This window comes from Falco cherrug, chromosome 5, assembly GCF_023634085.1.
Source record: "Falco cherrug isolate bFalChe1 chromosome 5, bFalChe1.pri, whole genome shotgun sequence".
In the NCBI taxonomy this organism is placed as follows: Eukaryota; Metazoa; Chordata; class Aves; order Falconiformes; family Falconidae; genus Falco; species Falco cherrug.
In genome coordinates, this window is record NC_073701.1 from 83930238 (window position 1) to 83944685 (window position 14448).

The 14448-nt window shown below is 35.5% G+C and overlaps 1 protein-coding gene across 3 annotated transcripts in view; it reads right to left on the minus strand.

Moving 5' to 3' along the window:
* Positions 1-14448, minus strand: part of POT1 (protection of telomeres 1) — a 75867-nt gene that overhangs the window by 41271 nt on the left and 20148 nt on the right. For all 3 annotated transcript variants that reach the window (XM_055711516.1, XM_055711515.1, XM_014282029.3), the window contains 2 exons: positions 14233-14347; positions 1760-1890 (listed from right to left, as the gene is read on the minus strand). In XM_055711516.1, the coding sequence (XP_055567491.1) occupies positions 1760-1890; positions 14233-14347 (246 nt within the window). The remainder of the gene's footprint in view (positions 1-1759; positions 1891-14232; positions 14348-14448) is intronic.

Sequence of the window (14448 nt, forward strand, 5' to 3'; positions counted from 1 at the left end):
AAAAAAACTTAAGTGTATGTGCAGAGGGAATTAACAGACCGTCCTTGAAACTGAAACATCATCTTGGAGAACAATGAGGTACCAATTAACAAGAATTTTAGAATGATCTCCTGAAAAATGATGCCAAGTCAGAAGAATGGTGAGGTTCCTTCCATGTGCTATATCAATAGCTTTCCTGAGTAAATTTAAATTAAAGACTGTCTCAGCTTCACTCTTTATATTATGTTTGCATAGAAGAGGGTACACGCAGAACTTCCCTAACAGTGGTCTCATTTGGTTTTTTAACCTGTACTTCCCACACCTTAGAAAAAAATCTAGTATTAACCTATCACAGACATGCAATTTTTCAATTATTTTCTTTCATTCAGGCTCCTTTCTACTGTCTCCTTTTCACACATGTATTATAAAGTATGTAGTTTTGCTTCAGAAGCAATAAACATGTTTCTATCTCCATATATTTTCAGAAATGAATATATCTGTGTAATGCTCATCCTGCTGTTTTCAGACAGATTTAAGATTTAGTAAAAGACTTTCACATCTGAAGTCAAATCAATGAACTTCCAAGCCTAACACAACCATATCTCAGGTACTGATTAGCAACACAAGCTTCAAAGTCTAAATATAGTTTAATTCCACTCTAATTATAAAGATGACCTTACAGAAGCTTTATACTAACCTGGAATAGGTTATCTAAGTTCTCTCTGAACTGTAAATACCTATAAGAATAGCTGAAGACTGTTTCTGAATCTTAATAAGTTCTTTCTTAATTATCTCAGTGGTACCAATCTCAATTACTGGATAAATCTTACCCCTTTTGCATTTATTGTCATAGGGTTTTTTTCTTTGTTCTCCTGCTACAGAGTATCAAAGTGTACATGCTCAGTACCTCCTGATCTTTATCATTTCATCACCCTTTTGTACAATCCTAAATTTCCTAGATGTCTCAAGAGTGTTTAAATGGGCAAACTGTTGGGTTTTTTTCAACTGTCCTCTTTCTGGACATTCACTCATTTCTGCTATAATTGTTTTAAGCAAAACAAAAATATGTAATTGTGTTATCTTGCAAATTAATATATAACATGGTAAAATCATGTCTTTGGTTCTATTCTGCACATTTCAAGTATGGTCCAGCATTACAAGACTTGCATTCAGTCTCTGTAGTGTGGCTCCTCTTCCCTATACAGTTGCAACAGGCACAAGACAAAACATCCTATCTATCTATATCTCACCAAAGCTATATGCACTATTTCCTTCACGACCTTTGATAGAGATAAATATGGGGTAAGGCAGGGAAACGTGAAAGCGGCATCTAGAGCATACTGCATACTAACAACCCCAGACAGATTACATTTACTTGAGTAACTCTTGATCCAGCTGCTCCACAATGACAGCTCTAAAGTAATCCTTCAATTCTATTAGTTTGAAGAGGAATAAATTGTACACATTTATGTCAGTTAAATTCTGTTTATCTAGCAGTATTACCATGTGATTTCTGTCACCTACTTTAAAAAATAGAGTTGTCATAGCCACATCTAACACTTTTAAAGCGATGTATCAGCTTAGCACTCTGTTGTTTAAAAATATTTGATTGTTTACTTCCACTTTTGGAAATAAACCACAACCATAGCCATCTTATCAACCAACTGCTTTATCCAATGTCGCCATATGTTAATTTCAGTACATGAAGAATTAAATTATTCCTACATTTCTCTCACTGCCAAAAAGCAAGCATAGAAACCCTCCACATCCTAGTACCTACCTTTATTCTATGAAATCGAACAATATCTCCAACTTTGTAAATTTTTGGTAGTGAATCTAGATTTCCATTAAAAAGAGTGCACGTTAACTTCACATTTGATGGGTCCACAAGTGTTACAACTGAGCAATAATCTGTAAAATATAAAAGTGTTTGAATGAATAATAGGCATTATGGTATTATTAATACACAGGTATTAAACTTGGCATGAACAACGACATGGCCTATTTTTTTCTGCTACAAACTATGTAACTCCTCCAAAGTCAATTTAGTTACAGGACCAAAACAACTGAAGTGTGGCCCATCTTGCTGATAATTAGCCCAAATAACGGAAAATGAAATGGGTGATTAAGCACAGGTCTGTGATCCAGGAACACACAAAACTACTTCTTCTATCTGCAACAGGAATACTACTTTTTCACGTTTCAATTACTTCCTTTATGAAATGAGGAGCACATGTACTATCTTGTACAATCCTTTTCTAAGATTTACTTTTGCACTGTCTTCTGAAGAGGTAATGAGTTCTGTAACTACTAAAAGCAAATTAAAGAATAAATTACTTCTCTTTCACTTCAACAAAATGTGCAAGATTATATACTGCAGGCATACACAGTCCCACAGTGGTAGTTAAAAAGTATAGTAAGAATCTGAATGTCCTTTTGAAATTAAACTTCATTAATAGAATTTCACTTCTATTAATGATCTAAAAAGTAAACTCAAAGATACAAGTATGACAAAGCAAACCAGCTCAGAATAGAGCAGTATTTGCAGATGACAGAAATGAAACCTGTAATTTTCCATTTCAGCTTACAGAAGCATGTGTGCTCAGATACCTTACAAACATAAAAAGGAATGAGTACAATTGCTCTTTCACAGGGTGCTAGGTGGTTAACCTGCCTGAGAGCTATACAAATACACAGTATCAGCATGGCTGTACATTTAGAACCTCAGGCATCCACATCTTGTCCTACTTGCTTTTAATCAAGACTACAGTGTTTATTTTTTTGGCTACTTACTGTGCTAGATTTACTGAAACTTACAGCTCAGGCCTGGACTACAACTTTTTCAGCAGATGAGTAGAGCAATAACTTTTATAACCTTTTATTTTTACCTTGATGACAGCCTTTATACATTTACGAACACAACATTTTGGCTTTTCAAAAGAGTTAGCAAGATCCTCAAGCAAAACCCACAATTTTTAAGCATTAACTGTTGAATACTGTTAATTTAAAGTTTGAACTCTTGCAATGGTGAACTCTGTTGGTTTTCAGTTTGAGCATACCACTCAAAATGTCAGAATGAGAAAACACAAAACCAGTATTCGTAAGAGTGGCAAAATTATTTTGTACTTTTCCATACTGGTGTAACACTGATTTACTATCTCTCTTAGCATTTTCCTGTACTCTGAAAAGAGTGGAAATATCTAAACTGTTTGCAGTGCGCACAGTGCTTTCAGACCAGAATAATGAATAAAATAGTTTTGTTACTATTCATTCTGACTGAAAAAAGCATAAAAGACTACATCTGAATTACCCAAAGCACTTGGGCAATTCTCCAGCCTTACAATGCCATTTACTTTTAACTCACACTTTTACTGTCACAGTCCTATCTTAAGAATGTAAGTTTTCACTGTAAAAGTCTGTTTATTCATACTGCTGACCTGCATATAAAATACAGACACACCGTTTAGAAGCAGGAACAGTTCCTCTGTGTACAGAAACCATTTACACCTGCTATAATCTTAGTATTATGGACCCTTATTTGAATTAAAAGTTCTTTGCCAATTTTGGTTACATTTGGTAACAGCCAACAACAGAATCTCAGCAATGTAAAAAGAAAGTAGTTGTAACTCTTACAAAGACTTGCACGAAGACTTAGACCCATTCTCTTTATGTATCAAAAATGATAACACTCTTCAAGATAGAAAACTCTCTAAACAGAGTAACACACAAAGACATCATAATTCAGCAGGCATCAAGTCAACACTAAAGAACATGAATGAATAAGCCCATTTATGAATTCTATTGCTAATATTCAAACAAACTACAGAAACTACCTGTACAAAAATGAAATCTGAACAACTGACCAGAAGCTTCTTGTTTGGCAGTGTGAGCTTTCTCAATTTCTATAATGATGAAATTAAACACTGGAAGACTACAAATGAAATCCAAGGTTAAAGGAACTGTGGCTTGTGGGTAAGCCCATGCCAGCCACAGCAGATATGCACACATAAGGATGGAGGAACACACATCAGAGCAGAGGACAACACTAAGAACAAGGGTACGGGGCTGGGGGAAGAGTAAGAAAGAAGGAGCAATAGCAAGAAACTGCTATGCACTAAACCCAATCCCCTGCACCCCCAAAAAGACACAACAACAACAACAACGGGAGTGGAGACTAGGAAGGGGGAAGGAAAAGTGTCTGGAGTAAAGCTGAGCCTGGGAAAAGTGGACAAAAGGTGTTTTCCCTAGGTGTTTAGATGTTTCTCTTCATTGTTTCTTAATACCTGAACCAGTTATTAAGTGTTTATGTTAACCGGCAAGGAATTAAATTCCCCAAGTCAAATCTGTTTTGTCCATGACAGACACCTTTTCAACTCTCAAAAATAAAACCCCAAACAAAAAAGCAACAAATCCAAACAAATCAAACCCCCCAACTTCCCTTAGCTATAATTCTGTGAGGCAGTCAGTGACAATGACACTAAACCAGAGTTTACATATCTGGGAAGTGAACAAAGGTTTCATAGTGCTAAGACAAAGTTAGTAAAATCTCCATCATGCATTTTATAAAGATACAGACAAATTTTTGCCACACAGCTTTGAAAGAGAATACTATCAGTCTACAACTGACAGTTTTACTTTATATAAAAACTACAGGAATGCAGTCAAAAGAAGACAATCTATGAACAGACTCCCCAAACATGAAGACACATAGATTAACATACATAATTGTATGTGCACTGCCTATTCCTTCAAAAAAAAAAAACTGTTCTGCCATTTTCAGCAAATACACCTTTGATTTTCACTATCACTTAAACTTCAAAGTTTAAATTCTCTACTCTTTTCAGTGGCTGAAGTATTGAAAGAAGAAATGCAATAAATGCTTCCTAAGAAAAAGAAAACTACTTTGCCTACAGATACAGAAGTATTTCTAGAAAACCCCTACTCTTCCTCCTCCAAGACTTTTACACAGACTCAATAATGATAAATTCTCATCTATTGCACTCAGAAGTTGCTAAGCATCACTCTTTGCATGCTCCCACCAAAGGCACATGGTCAAGTACCATATAGCACCTATCCTAACATTCTATGCTAGGATAAGCAGATATAAAGAAAGTTGCATCAGTGGCTGACAAAACTGCAAGTATTTATACTGTAATATGAGGATGGATTGTTGTATTTCTTTGAATAAGAAATATGAAATATTTTTGGTTAGAGGTTAACTTAACAGTTCAGCTGCAAAATGACATGAGCAAAATGAGCAATTAAGAAGAAAAACCCATATGGCTCAAAGATTTACAATCCTTTGAGGACACAGGGTAACATGTTACAGTGCATTGATAAAATCCAACATAGGAATGAAGTGAATAATGAAAATGATCCACAGTAAAATTGTGGTTACTCTTTGATGCTGTGCTCATCACCTTCACACGTGCAGCTGCCTGCTAAGGGAGAAAAAGAGAACACACTCCCTCCATTTGCTGTGCAATCAGCATACTCAAATGACTAATAATCATCCTACTCAAAAGTAATATAAATTATACTTGCTTTATACAGTTCGATAACACCTACGTAAGTTCAGTTTCTGCGATTTTAGACTTCCATTCTTAACTATCATCTCAAAACATCACTTCTACATTAAAATTAATTAAAATAGAGTTCTTCAAGAACAAAGCATAAAGACCAGTTTTCTTCCAAAGAAATCCTTAACCAGCAAGTCCTTTTTGAAGGTTAAAACCAAAAAGCCATGCATCTTTCCTTCTCCAGCTGGAATGTGAAAATTGCCTTCTGCTTTCCATAGCAGCATAGCAGTTCAGTGATCAAATTCACTTTTCTGCACAAATAATGAATTCAACTCTAAACAGTATTGCTGAATTTAAATAATATCCCAGTGTTATAGGAAATGATATAATAAATGCCATTGGTCAAGCTTTTGATTTTTCATAAAATACTTTCCAATGAAGCAAAATCCCTCAAGCAAAAAAAAAAGTTTACATATTGTAGTCAATCAATTTTCCTTTACTAGGTAAGTTTACTTCACTGATTAACTTTTCTTAAAGAAGGAAAACTTTACCACTAGCAATTTTTACTTGTAATAATCTGTCTTAAAAATATTACATTTACACACTGGATTTACAGTTGAACTTTATTACTATGAAAGAATGTTTTCACTTTCATACTAGACTGACTCAGTAAAAGCATTGGGTTTAGGCTTATACTACACAGAACTCCAAACTATACCTATGGGTTTTTTTAATATATGGATTATTATGAAGGGGTATTCCCACTCAGGCTTAACATCATGTTAAGGACTGCCAGCAATGGACACCTGTCTAATTATGCTTGTAACACCTCAGAACTGGTGTTTATGCTAAAAAAAAAAAGCAGAGAAAAGCAATGTTTGGTTTAACGAAAGTACAGTGATGCAACTGTCCACACGCTTCTTGCATCTTTCAGACTAGTTCTTAACTGTTCTTTAGAAATACAATTACCTTACCTTGTTACTTAGTTTTTTATTTCATCTCATATAAACCCCACAACTATTTGATGAAGCAGCTTTTAGAAAATAAATTTATGCAACAAAGGGAAATCATTAATATTGCACAGACTATCTTAAACCTAGTCAAATTCCAGATCAGTGCAAGGTTACATTAACTACATGGAGAACACTGATCTCCTCCAAGCTTCTAGGTCTTGACTTTAAATAGTCTGAAATACGAATGTTTTGTAGCCCTGCAACAGTCATTGAAAAGCTGAAGTTTCCTCCAGTGTGATGACGGTTTAGGTTCATTTTTCAGGTTATAGCTTTCTTTTTATAAATGCCATAGCATTTCCACTCTTTTATGGACTGTTACATCACTCATTAGCATGCTCAGAAAGTCAGCATCTCTCCACAGTGTACAGATGTATTAAAAAAAACAAACCCATACACAAACCCCACAGATTCTTACTTTTTATTTCAGTCACTGTAAGAAAACCTGAACTGCTACAAAAGCTTTCCAGATTAGTAGTTACTGATGTTGTAGGAAGCCATTTAGCACTTACTGATAAAACATTTATTTTAGTTTTATTGAGGACTTCAGCAGTTCCTAACAAATGCGTTTGCTTTCTACCTTAAAAATTTATACATCGATTTAATTATGAATCTCCTTTTGGGCAATCATATATGCACTCCTGACTAACATTTCAGTAGAAAACCCACTATCCTGAATCAATAACTTCCTCCTGCAAAGAGAGAAAAATGTTTTTGGCAATGTTGTTGGCAATAAGGGATGCTAATTAGACATTGCCTTCTGTTTCTTATATTTCAATACACACACAAAAACAGAGGGAGATTATTGTAGGAAATTCTCTCTTCAAAACTACACCAAACACCAATGTTTTCAAGAATTACTGAGGCCATTCAATACACAGGTGTCTTTGTACTAAACCCAAGCAGTTGAACCAGCTAATTTACCAAATATGTTCAACAAAACACAGGAAGGAAAATAATGCAAATATACACACACTCCTATACAAACACATATACTGCCAAAACCTAAAACAAAACCTTTAAGAATCAAACTGAAGATGCTTTACTACAGCTTGTTATTTCTAACATGCAATACACCTAAGAGATACATTGAGTAACTACCAGAAGCATCTGGCTGAACAGATGCTTTAATGCTATTATTTGTAACTTGTAGATCAAAGTGACTGTCCTAAGATTTCTTTCTGTTAACTATTTATTCAACTGTATTTTTTTAAAACTTTTATTTATCTTCATTATTAAATGATAGGAAACAGCAATTATTTTAAAAAAAGAAACACAAACTCCACTATGAACAGAAGGGAAAGAACATTAATCTCATTTTTAGGCTCCAGAAACAAAATCACTATCTTTACCTCTGCAAACCTTTATTCTGTTCTGCAAAATTTAAATTCATCCTCAAAAAACCAAAATGGAACTCAATACTTCAAAGACCAAAACTACTGCAGATTTAACTATAAGCCTGCTTCCTCACAATTAGACCATCAGTTACCACAACAGTCTGGTTTGTTTTGCACTCTAAAGTTGGTTTGCTATTACTTAAGAAAATTTGACTATTTTAATCAAAGTTGCCCACATGCTATAGTTTAAAGTAATTTTTTTTTTCAGCTACATAGTTTTAAAAAAATTCTGGACTGAGAATTTTGATGAACTTGGCTCAAGATCAAATAAAAACTGAAAATAAAAATAAAATTTAGGGCTTAAAAATATCTTGAGGAATCTGATTGTTGGTTCTTAAACTGTGTTTTGGGCATGTAGAACTGCAGACCTGGAAATGTTCAAGTTTTTAGAAGTGTACTTTCTGAAAATGCTACCCTTTATTAATTTGATTCTAAGAAGTATTTCAATAGTTGTCATTCACATGCATGTCTAGGTAAGCTGAAATGAGACTTTAATTCAACATCTGACATTACTATACTGCATATATCTAAGGGAACAAGCTAGGTGGAGGCTTCCCCAGGAGAACAGGATTTTACTCTCATGACATCTTGTGAACTAGCAGCAAGGATTCTTCATGCCATAATTCTTCCCTGCACTATGGAAAACAGTGACTAATATCTGCAGGGGAAAAAAAAAAAAAAAAAAAAAAAAAAAAAGGCAGACTTGGGGAAGCAGCAGCATCACACTGTAATGTCCCAAAACCTTCATGGTCAAGCACATAACGTCTGTAATTGGACACTATAAAGACAGATGCATTTACTGTTTTTACTCAGGCTAAATACTTGAGATGTCCTTGTTGGGCTTAAGGGAGGGGAGGAGGAGGTGAGAATCACCTTTGCTAAATATAATATAAAATACCTAAGACTCTTAAATTATTCAGGAAGGAAACTTACAATATAATTCTGAACACCTGCAAGAGACCTTCCAGCAGACAGAAACCCATCTGTCTGTTGTACCAAGCAGGACCTGAAGTACTTCCTTGGATGGTTTTCAGAACACATGAAATTCTCATGTATAGATATTCCAAACTACACACCCTGAGCTGAAGCATGCTTAGTTAAAACAACTTTATCTGGAATAAATAATAATTTATGATCATACTGAAAACTCGTTTCATGCATTAGTGTTTTAACATTTGTCTAATGCAATAATTGTCATCAAAATTATGAACGTTTATAGATTATATAAACTGACAAGGATAACTTGGGTACCACTTGCTTTCACGGGAACACAGTGCAAAGCTTTAGCCTTAAGCTTTAATACATGTAACAATGAGTAATATCCCCTATCTAGGGGCATATCTATACAGCGAATAGACACCCATACAGATTAAGTACAGTGGCTCCACTGCCCATGCTTCCACCAGGTACCAGTTTAAAGCTGTATGATTCTATTAACACAGTGTCAGAAAGAGAATGTAATAGTGCAGGATTGTGCCAGATCTAATGCGACTACAGAATCTCCTCACGACCCGTTTCATGCCCTAGCATTTCAGAGCAATCATTAAGTATTTTGCACCCTCTCAAGCAGACATAACTCTGGATTGTGTAAAAAAAACAAAAACCTAACACTGAAATATTTAACTGAGTGTGAATATTTTTATGTCAATCAACTTTACCATATCAATGATATCTGTTTAGGAGATTTTCATGATACAGTAGCAAGTGAATCATAACTATCCTCATAAAAAAGAAACTTTTCAAAATTGTGTCCATTATCTTCATTGATAAATTGTTGTGCTTGGGGTTTTTTTTTATATTACCAAAGGAAAAAAATATATGGAAGATATATTAGAAAATTAATGATATTTAGGCAAGGACTAGTTGTTAAGTAAATGATCCTCTATTTAATTTCTACTACTTATGAAACTGAAGTCATCTGTCAAATAACTCAGTTGCAAAAATCTGTCCTAGTTGTTTCAGAGACATATTATCCTGACAGTTTATTTAACATTTTTGGTTTTACACATCTGGAAAGAATGGCTGTCTTGATAATTTCCAGCAATTGGTGCTTATCTAAGTAAGATGTTCAAAGTCCACAGGTCCCCAGAGTCTTGTTAAAGCAGCTGGACAAATCACAAATCTAGACCATGCGATCCTTCAAGAATGTCCTGCCGTGATTTACTCAAAGAGTAAAAATAGTACTTTCTACATTTTATTAACTTCCTTCCTACCCTTTTAGTGGTCAGCAGTGTGAACAAAGGAAACAAAAGCTGTAAAAGATTTGTGGGGTTTGTTTTGTTTATTTCTTTTAAGCCTGAGTTTTGAACCTGCAATATTTTTCAAGGGGAAAGTACCTCCATTCACAGCTGGCAATATTCTGAAGTATTATAGACAAAGCTAATCTTTTCAGTTCCTTACAAACACAGCTAAGAAATCTATTACAATTGCAGGCTGAGAGTATCAGTGAGAGCTCAACTTTTCAAATAAATATATGTATGTATTTATGTATCTATATATTATATAGATATTGTAAGACTGATAGCATTTGAACAGGTCTAGCATAAGCAATCACCATACAGCAACACAAAATGAAGATTTTGAGAAGCTCACTACAGTGGACAGATGTTGTTTGGCAGATTGACTTTTTGATGTTTTCTGCACAATCAAAATTAAAATAATTTAACTTTTTAATGTTAAAAACAAAACACTTATCTGCTCTGTATAATGACCTTTATAACAAAGTCTTTAGCAGATTTAGTGGCGTGTCAAGCAGGAAAGAATATCACTAATGAGAACTCCCACCCAAAAGAAGTGTTTTGTAAACTTTTAAATTTACTCATTCTATTTGAGAAACCATGAAGACTGTTACTATTGTTTGTCTTTTTAAGATAAAGAGATTTTTCATTCCCCTGAGATTTTTATCTTCAAAGGAAATTTGCTTCTCAAGATCCTTTCTGCAGATTTATACTCATTTCATTATAACCCAAAGAACAGGAATGTTTGAAAAACCCAGAGAGTCCTAGCATATATGCTGGGGTGGCCTTGGTGGGTTGTGTGGTGCCCATCCAGCTGCTCTCTCACTCTGCCTCCTCAACAGGACAGGGGAGAAAATAAGGTGGAAAAGCTTGTGGGTTGAGATAAAGACAGGGAGATCCCTCACCAGTTACCATCGCAGGCAAAACAGACTCAACTTGGGGAAGATTTAATTTACTACCAGTAAATATAGGGTAGAATGGTGTAAAAGACTAAAAAACCTTTCCCCCCAAACTCCTTCCTCCCAGGCTCAACTTCACTTCTTCATTCCTAACATCTCTACCTCCCCTCTTCCCTAGAACAGTGCAGGGGGGATGAGGAATGGGGAGTTGTGGTCAGTCCATAACAGATCGTCTTCTTTCACGCTCCTTCCGTCCTTACACGCTTTTTCTGTAGAACAATCTGCTCATCTGAGGTCTGCTCCAGCACCTGGATGACTTCCTCCCCTCCTGCTTCCCTGACCTTGGTGTCACAGGGTTGTTGCGCACATTTTTCCTCCTCACTTCTCAGTGCCATGCCGTGTTTTGCCCCTTCTTCACTTGGTTTTCCCAGAGGCACTGCTACCTTGACCAAGGGGCTCAGCCAGGCCCTGTGACAGGTGGGCTGGAACCAGCTGTGCTGGGCCCAGGGCAGCCCCAGCCACTCCTCCTGGAGGCCAATCCCCAGGGCACCCACAGACAGCACAGTTTGCTTCTTTCCCATTTTCAAACCTTTTTCATGCCTGGCAGCCCCAAATCCTTCTCCTTAAGCCCCCAGCAACCTGACACTACCCATTCACTAGTATCTGGGAATCTATCTCTGACCTTTGAAAAGCTCCTTCTGGAATCTTTCCTTCAATTAATATGTTATAAATATTAAGTATTGCCTAAGTATTAACTGTAGCTAAATCACATGACAGTTCCAAAAGTATTCAGTTCTAGGGGTAGAATAAATTTTGTTACTATTACTTGTAAGCTAGCACTGTAACTTGATTTGCTATACACAGAGGAAACATGCACACACTTAATTTAGTATTTTATGAATGGCTGCATTTCTAACTAGAGAGCAGAACACTTTTCTGTTTCCACACTAAATGCATTGAGTTCCTGCAAACACTTTCATTTACTGTTATTCCTCATTTACTTCTAGGAATATCTGTTGTGTTGTAACATTTCTAATGAAAAACAACTGGAAAACTGTAGTCTTCCACTTTTACTGGGTTACAGTATTAAAAATCAATTATTTTCTGAAAAAAGTGACAACCAACTTTGACACAGCCTTCTCTTAACAACTACCATTTGCTTTTTCCTATATAAAACACTCAATATATAATCTTAAAGATTTGCAGTTTATTGTTTAGAAAAATAACTTTAGTGTACTGATGACTAAATTAACATTAATTTTATCCTACTCTACACAGTCTCAAAAGGAAAAAAAAACCCGACCAAACATGCTATATTTGCTATAAAAACAGATGGACCATTACTGGCTTAGTTCCCAACTTAATGACTACATCTATTTTTCAAATGTTTATGTTTAAATTAGATTATCCCATATTCTTCAGACTTGTTTTTTGTTTATGTTTTAGAGTTATTTTGGGAACACTACTGCCTTTTCAACACTAAGAATGCACAGCAGAAAGGTTTTCTAGGAACAAGCCTTGTCACCTTCTATAACAAACAAAAACAGGAACATACATTTTGACAACTAACTGTATGGGAAGCACAGAACTGCTCTCCTGCAGACATCAGGGCACTGAGCCCTAACGCTGCAGATATATGCTTTCTTCTGTTGACAGGGCCAACAGTATGTAAAAACACTGCTGAACTCCCTGCTGCAAGGAATTCATTAGCTGCAAGCTATTCATTAGCTTGTGGACCTAGTTAATTTCATATATTCTTGAAAATTCCTATGTTACTATGACTACTGACGGGGCTGGTGGCTGCCTTTAGTACAGCTGACACCTGGTGTACTACAGCCCAGAGAGCAGCACACACGTCTTGTCTTTTCTGTAGGCAAGCGTTAGACCACACTTTAGCTACAAGCGAGAGCAAAGATTTCCTGTCAATAGGATCTTTCAAACCAGTATACCTGCTTATCTAGAAGAATACTATGTGCACCAAACAGAAGTAATTAGCATAGCCACAATACAGATTATATCAGTACAGTTCATTTGAACATACTGAAAGTAGTATACATGTATTTGTACAGACCTCCCAGACGTTTCTCCTACACTCTAAACTGATTCAAACGAAGGGTGAAGATTGCTTGGTATTCAAAAGTGAAGCCATTAGTTGAATCTTAGCTGGACTTGGAACTTTTTTCAAGTGTGCCACCAAGTTTGCACACCTTTTGGCTATTTCATTTTTGTTTCAAGCTACCCAACAGTAAGCAAAGCTCATTCTGGAAGCCATGGTACTGCAGCTATAGTACTGTGCTCTCACAAAGGCATTTAATGCCTTGCGTGCATCACCTTTCAGACTGCTGCTGGCAAGTTTTTGAGCAAGTAAGATCACACAGATCTGTTTGAAAAGATTTTGCAAACAAGCCACTAATTCTTAGTTCTGATTTAACGTTCACTTAAATTTTGGTATTTAGAAGCCAAATTCATGGCTATTGACATTGTTCAAGAAACTTGCATGCATAACTAACACCATAAAAATCAGTCACCATCCTAATTATTCTTTTTTGTTTGATTAGAAATACATATAGAAGAGGAAACCCTCCCTGAACTTTAAAATGCACAGTAACTTTATAACAAGCATAAAATACTTTGATTAATTCTGAATCAAATAAGAAACTACTGCTTAATTGAATTTAGCAGGGATATCACCTAGCTGTATACTTACTGAGCACCTAGTGAAATGGTATGATCTTCTAGCAAAACCAACACAATCATTAAGTGTTCATCTCTCAGAAAAAATTCAGTTGTTGCACAGCTTCTCCAAATAACAAATATACTGGCACTGCATAAGCAGTTCATAAAACTCATTGTCAAAATCTCAAGGAAGAATTGCACATACTTACACAATAAACCTTTCCCACAAGGACAGGTGCAGGGCTTTTGCACTTTTTTTTTTTGCACAGGTCACTTTCTCTGTTTTCTACTGATAGTATTAGCTTCATAAACACTTTCTTCATTTACTATGTCCACCAGTCTGCCTAAAGTGACTGATATCCCTTACCTATTTGTTGTTCTGTTTTGTTGAGGTTAACTGAGAACTGTGGTCAAAGGATCACCTGAACTTTTTGTTCTGGCTGATTTTTAATAAACATCGTAAGAACAGTTCTGTTTGAAGGAGGAGTTTTATATTTCTTGAATATAGTACGTACCAGTTCCTTTGCTTACATATGGAGGCTTGAAGAATTTCACAATGCCATACAAATTCACTATAGTTCCATCTTTAAGATGATTCAGAGGAGTATACACATATTTTGGTGCAACAGACTGGAAAGGCATGATAAAATTAGGGAAGAGAAGAAAAAATTGTTGAAATATTCATCCATAATTTTGTCTTTTAACATTATATACCCTCAGATATGATTTAA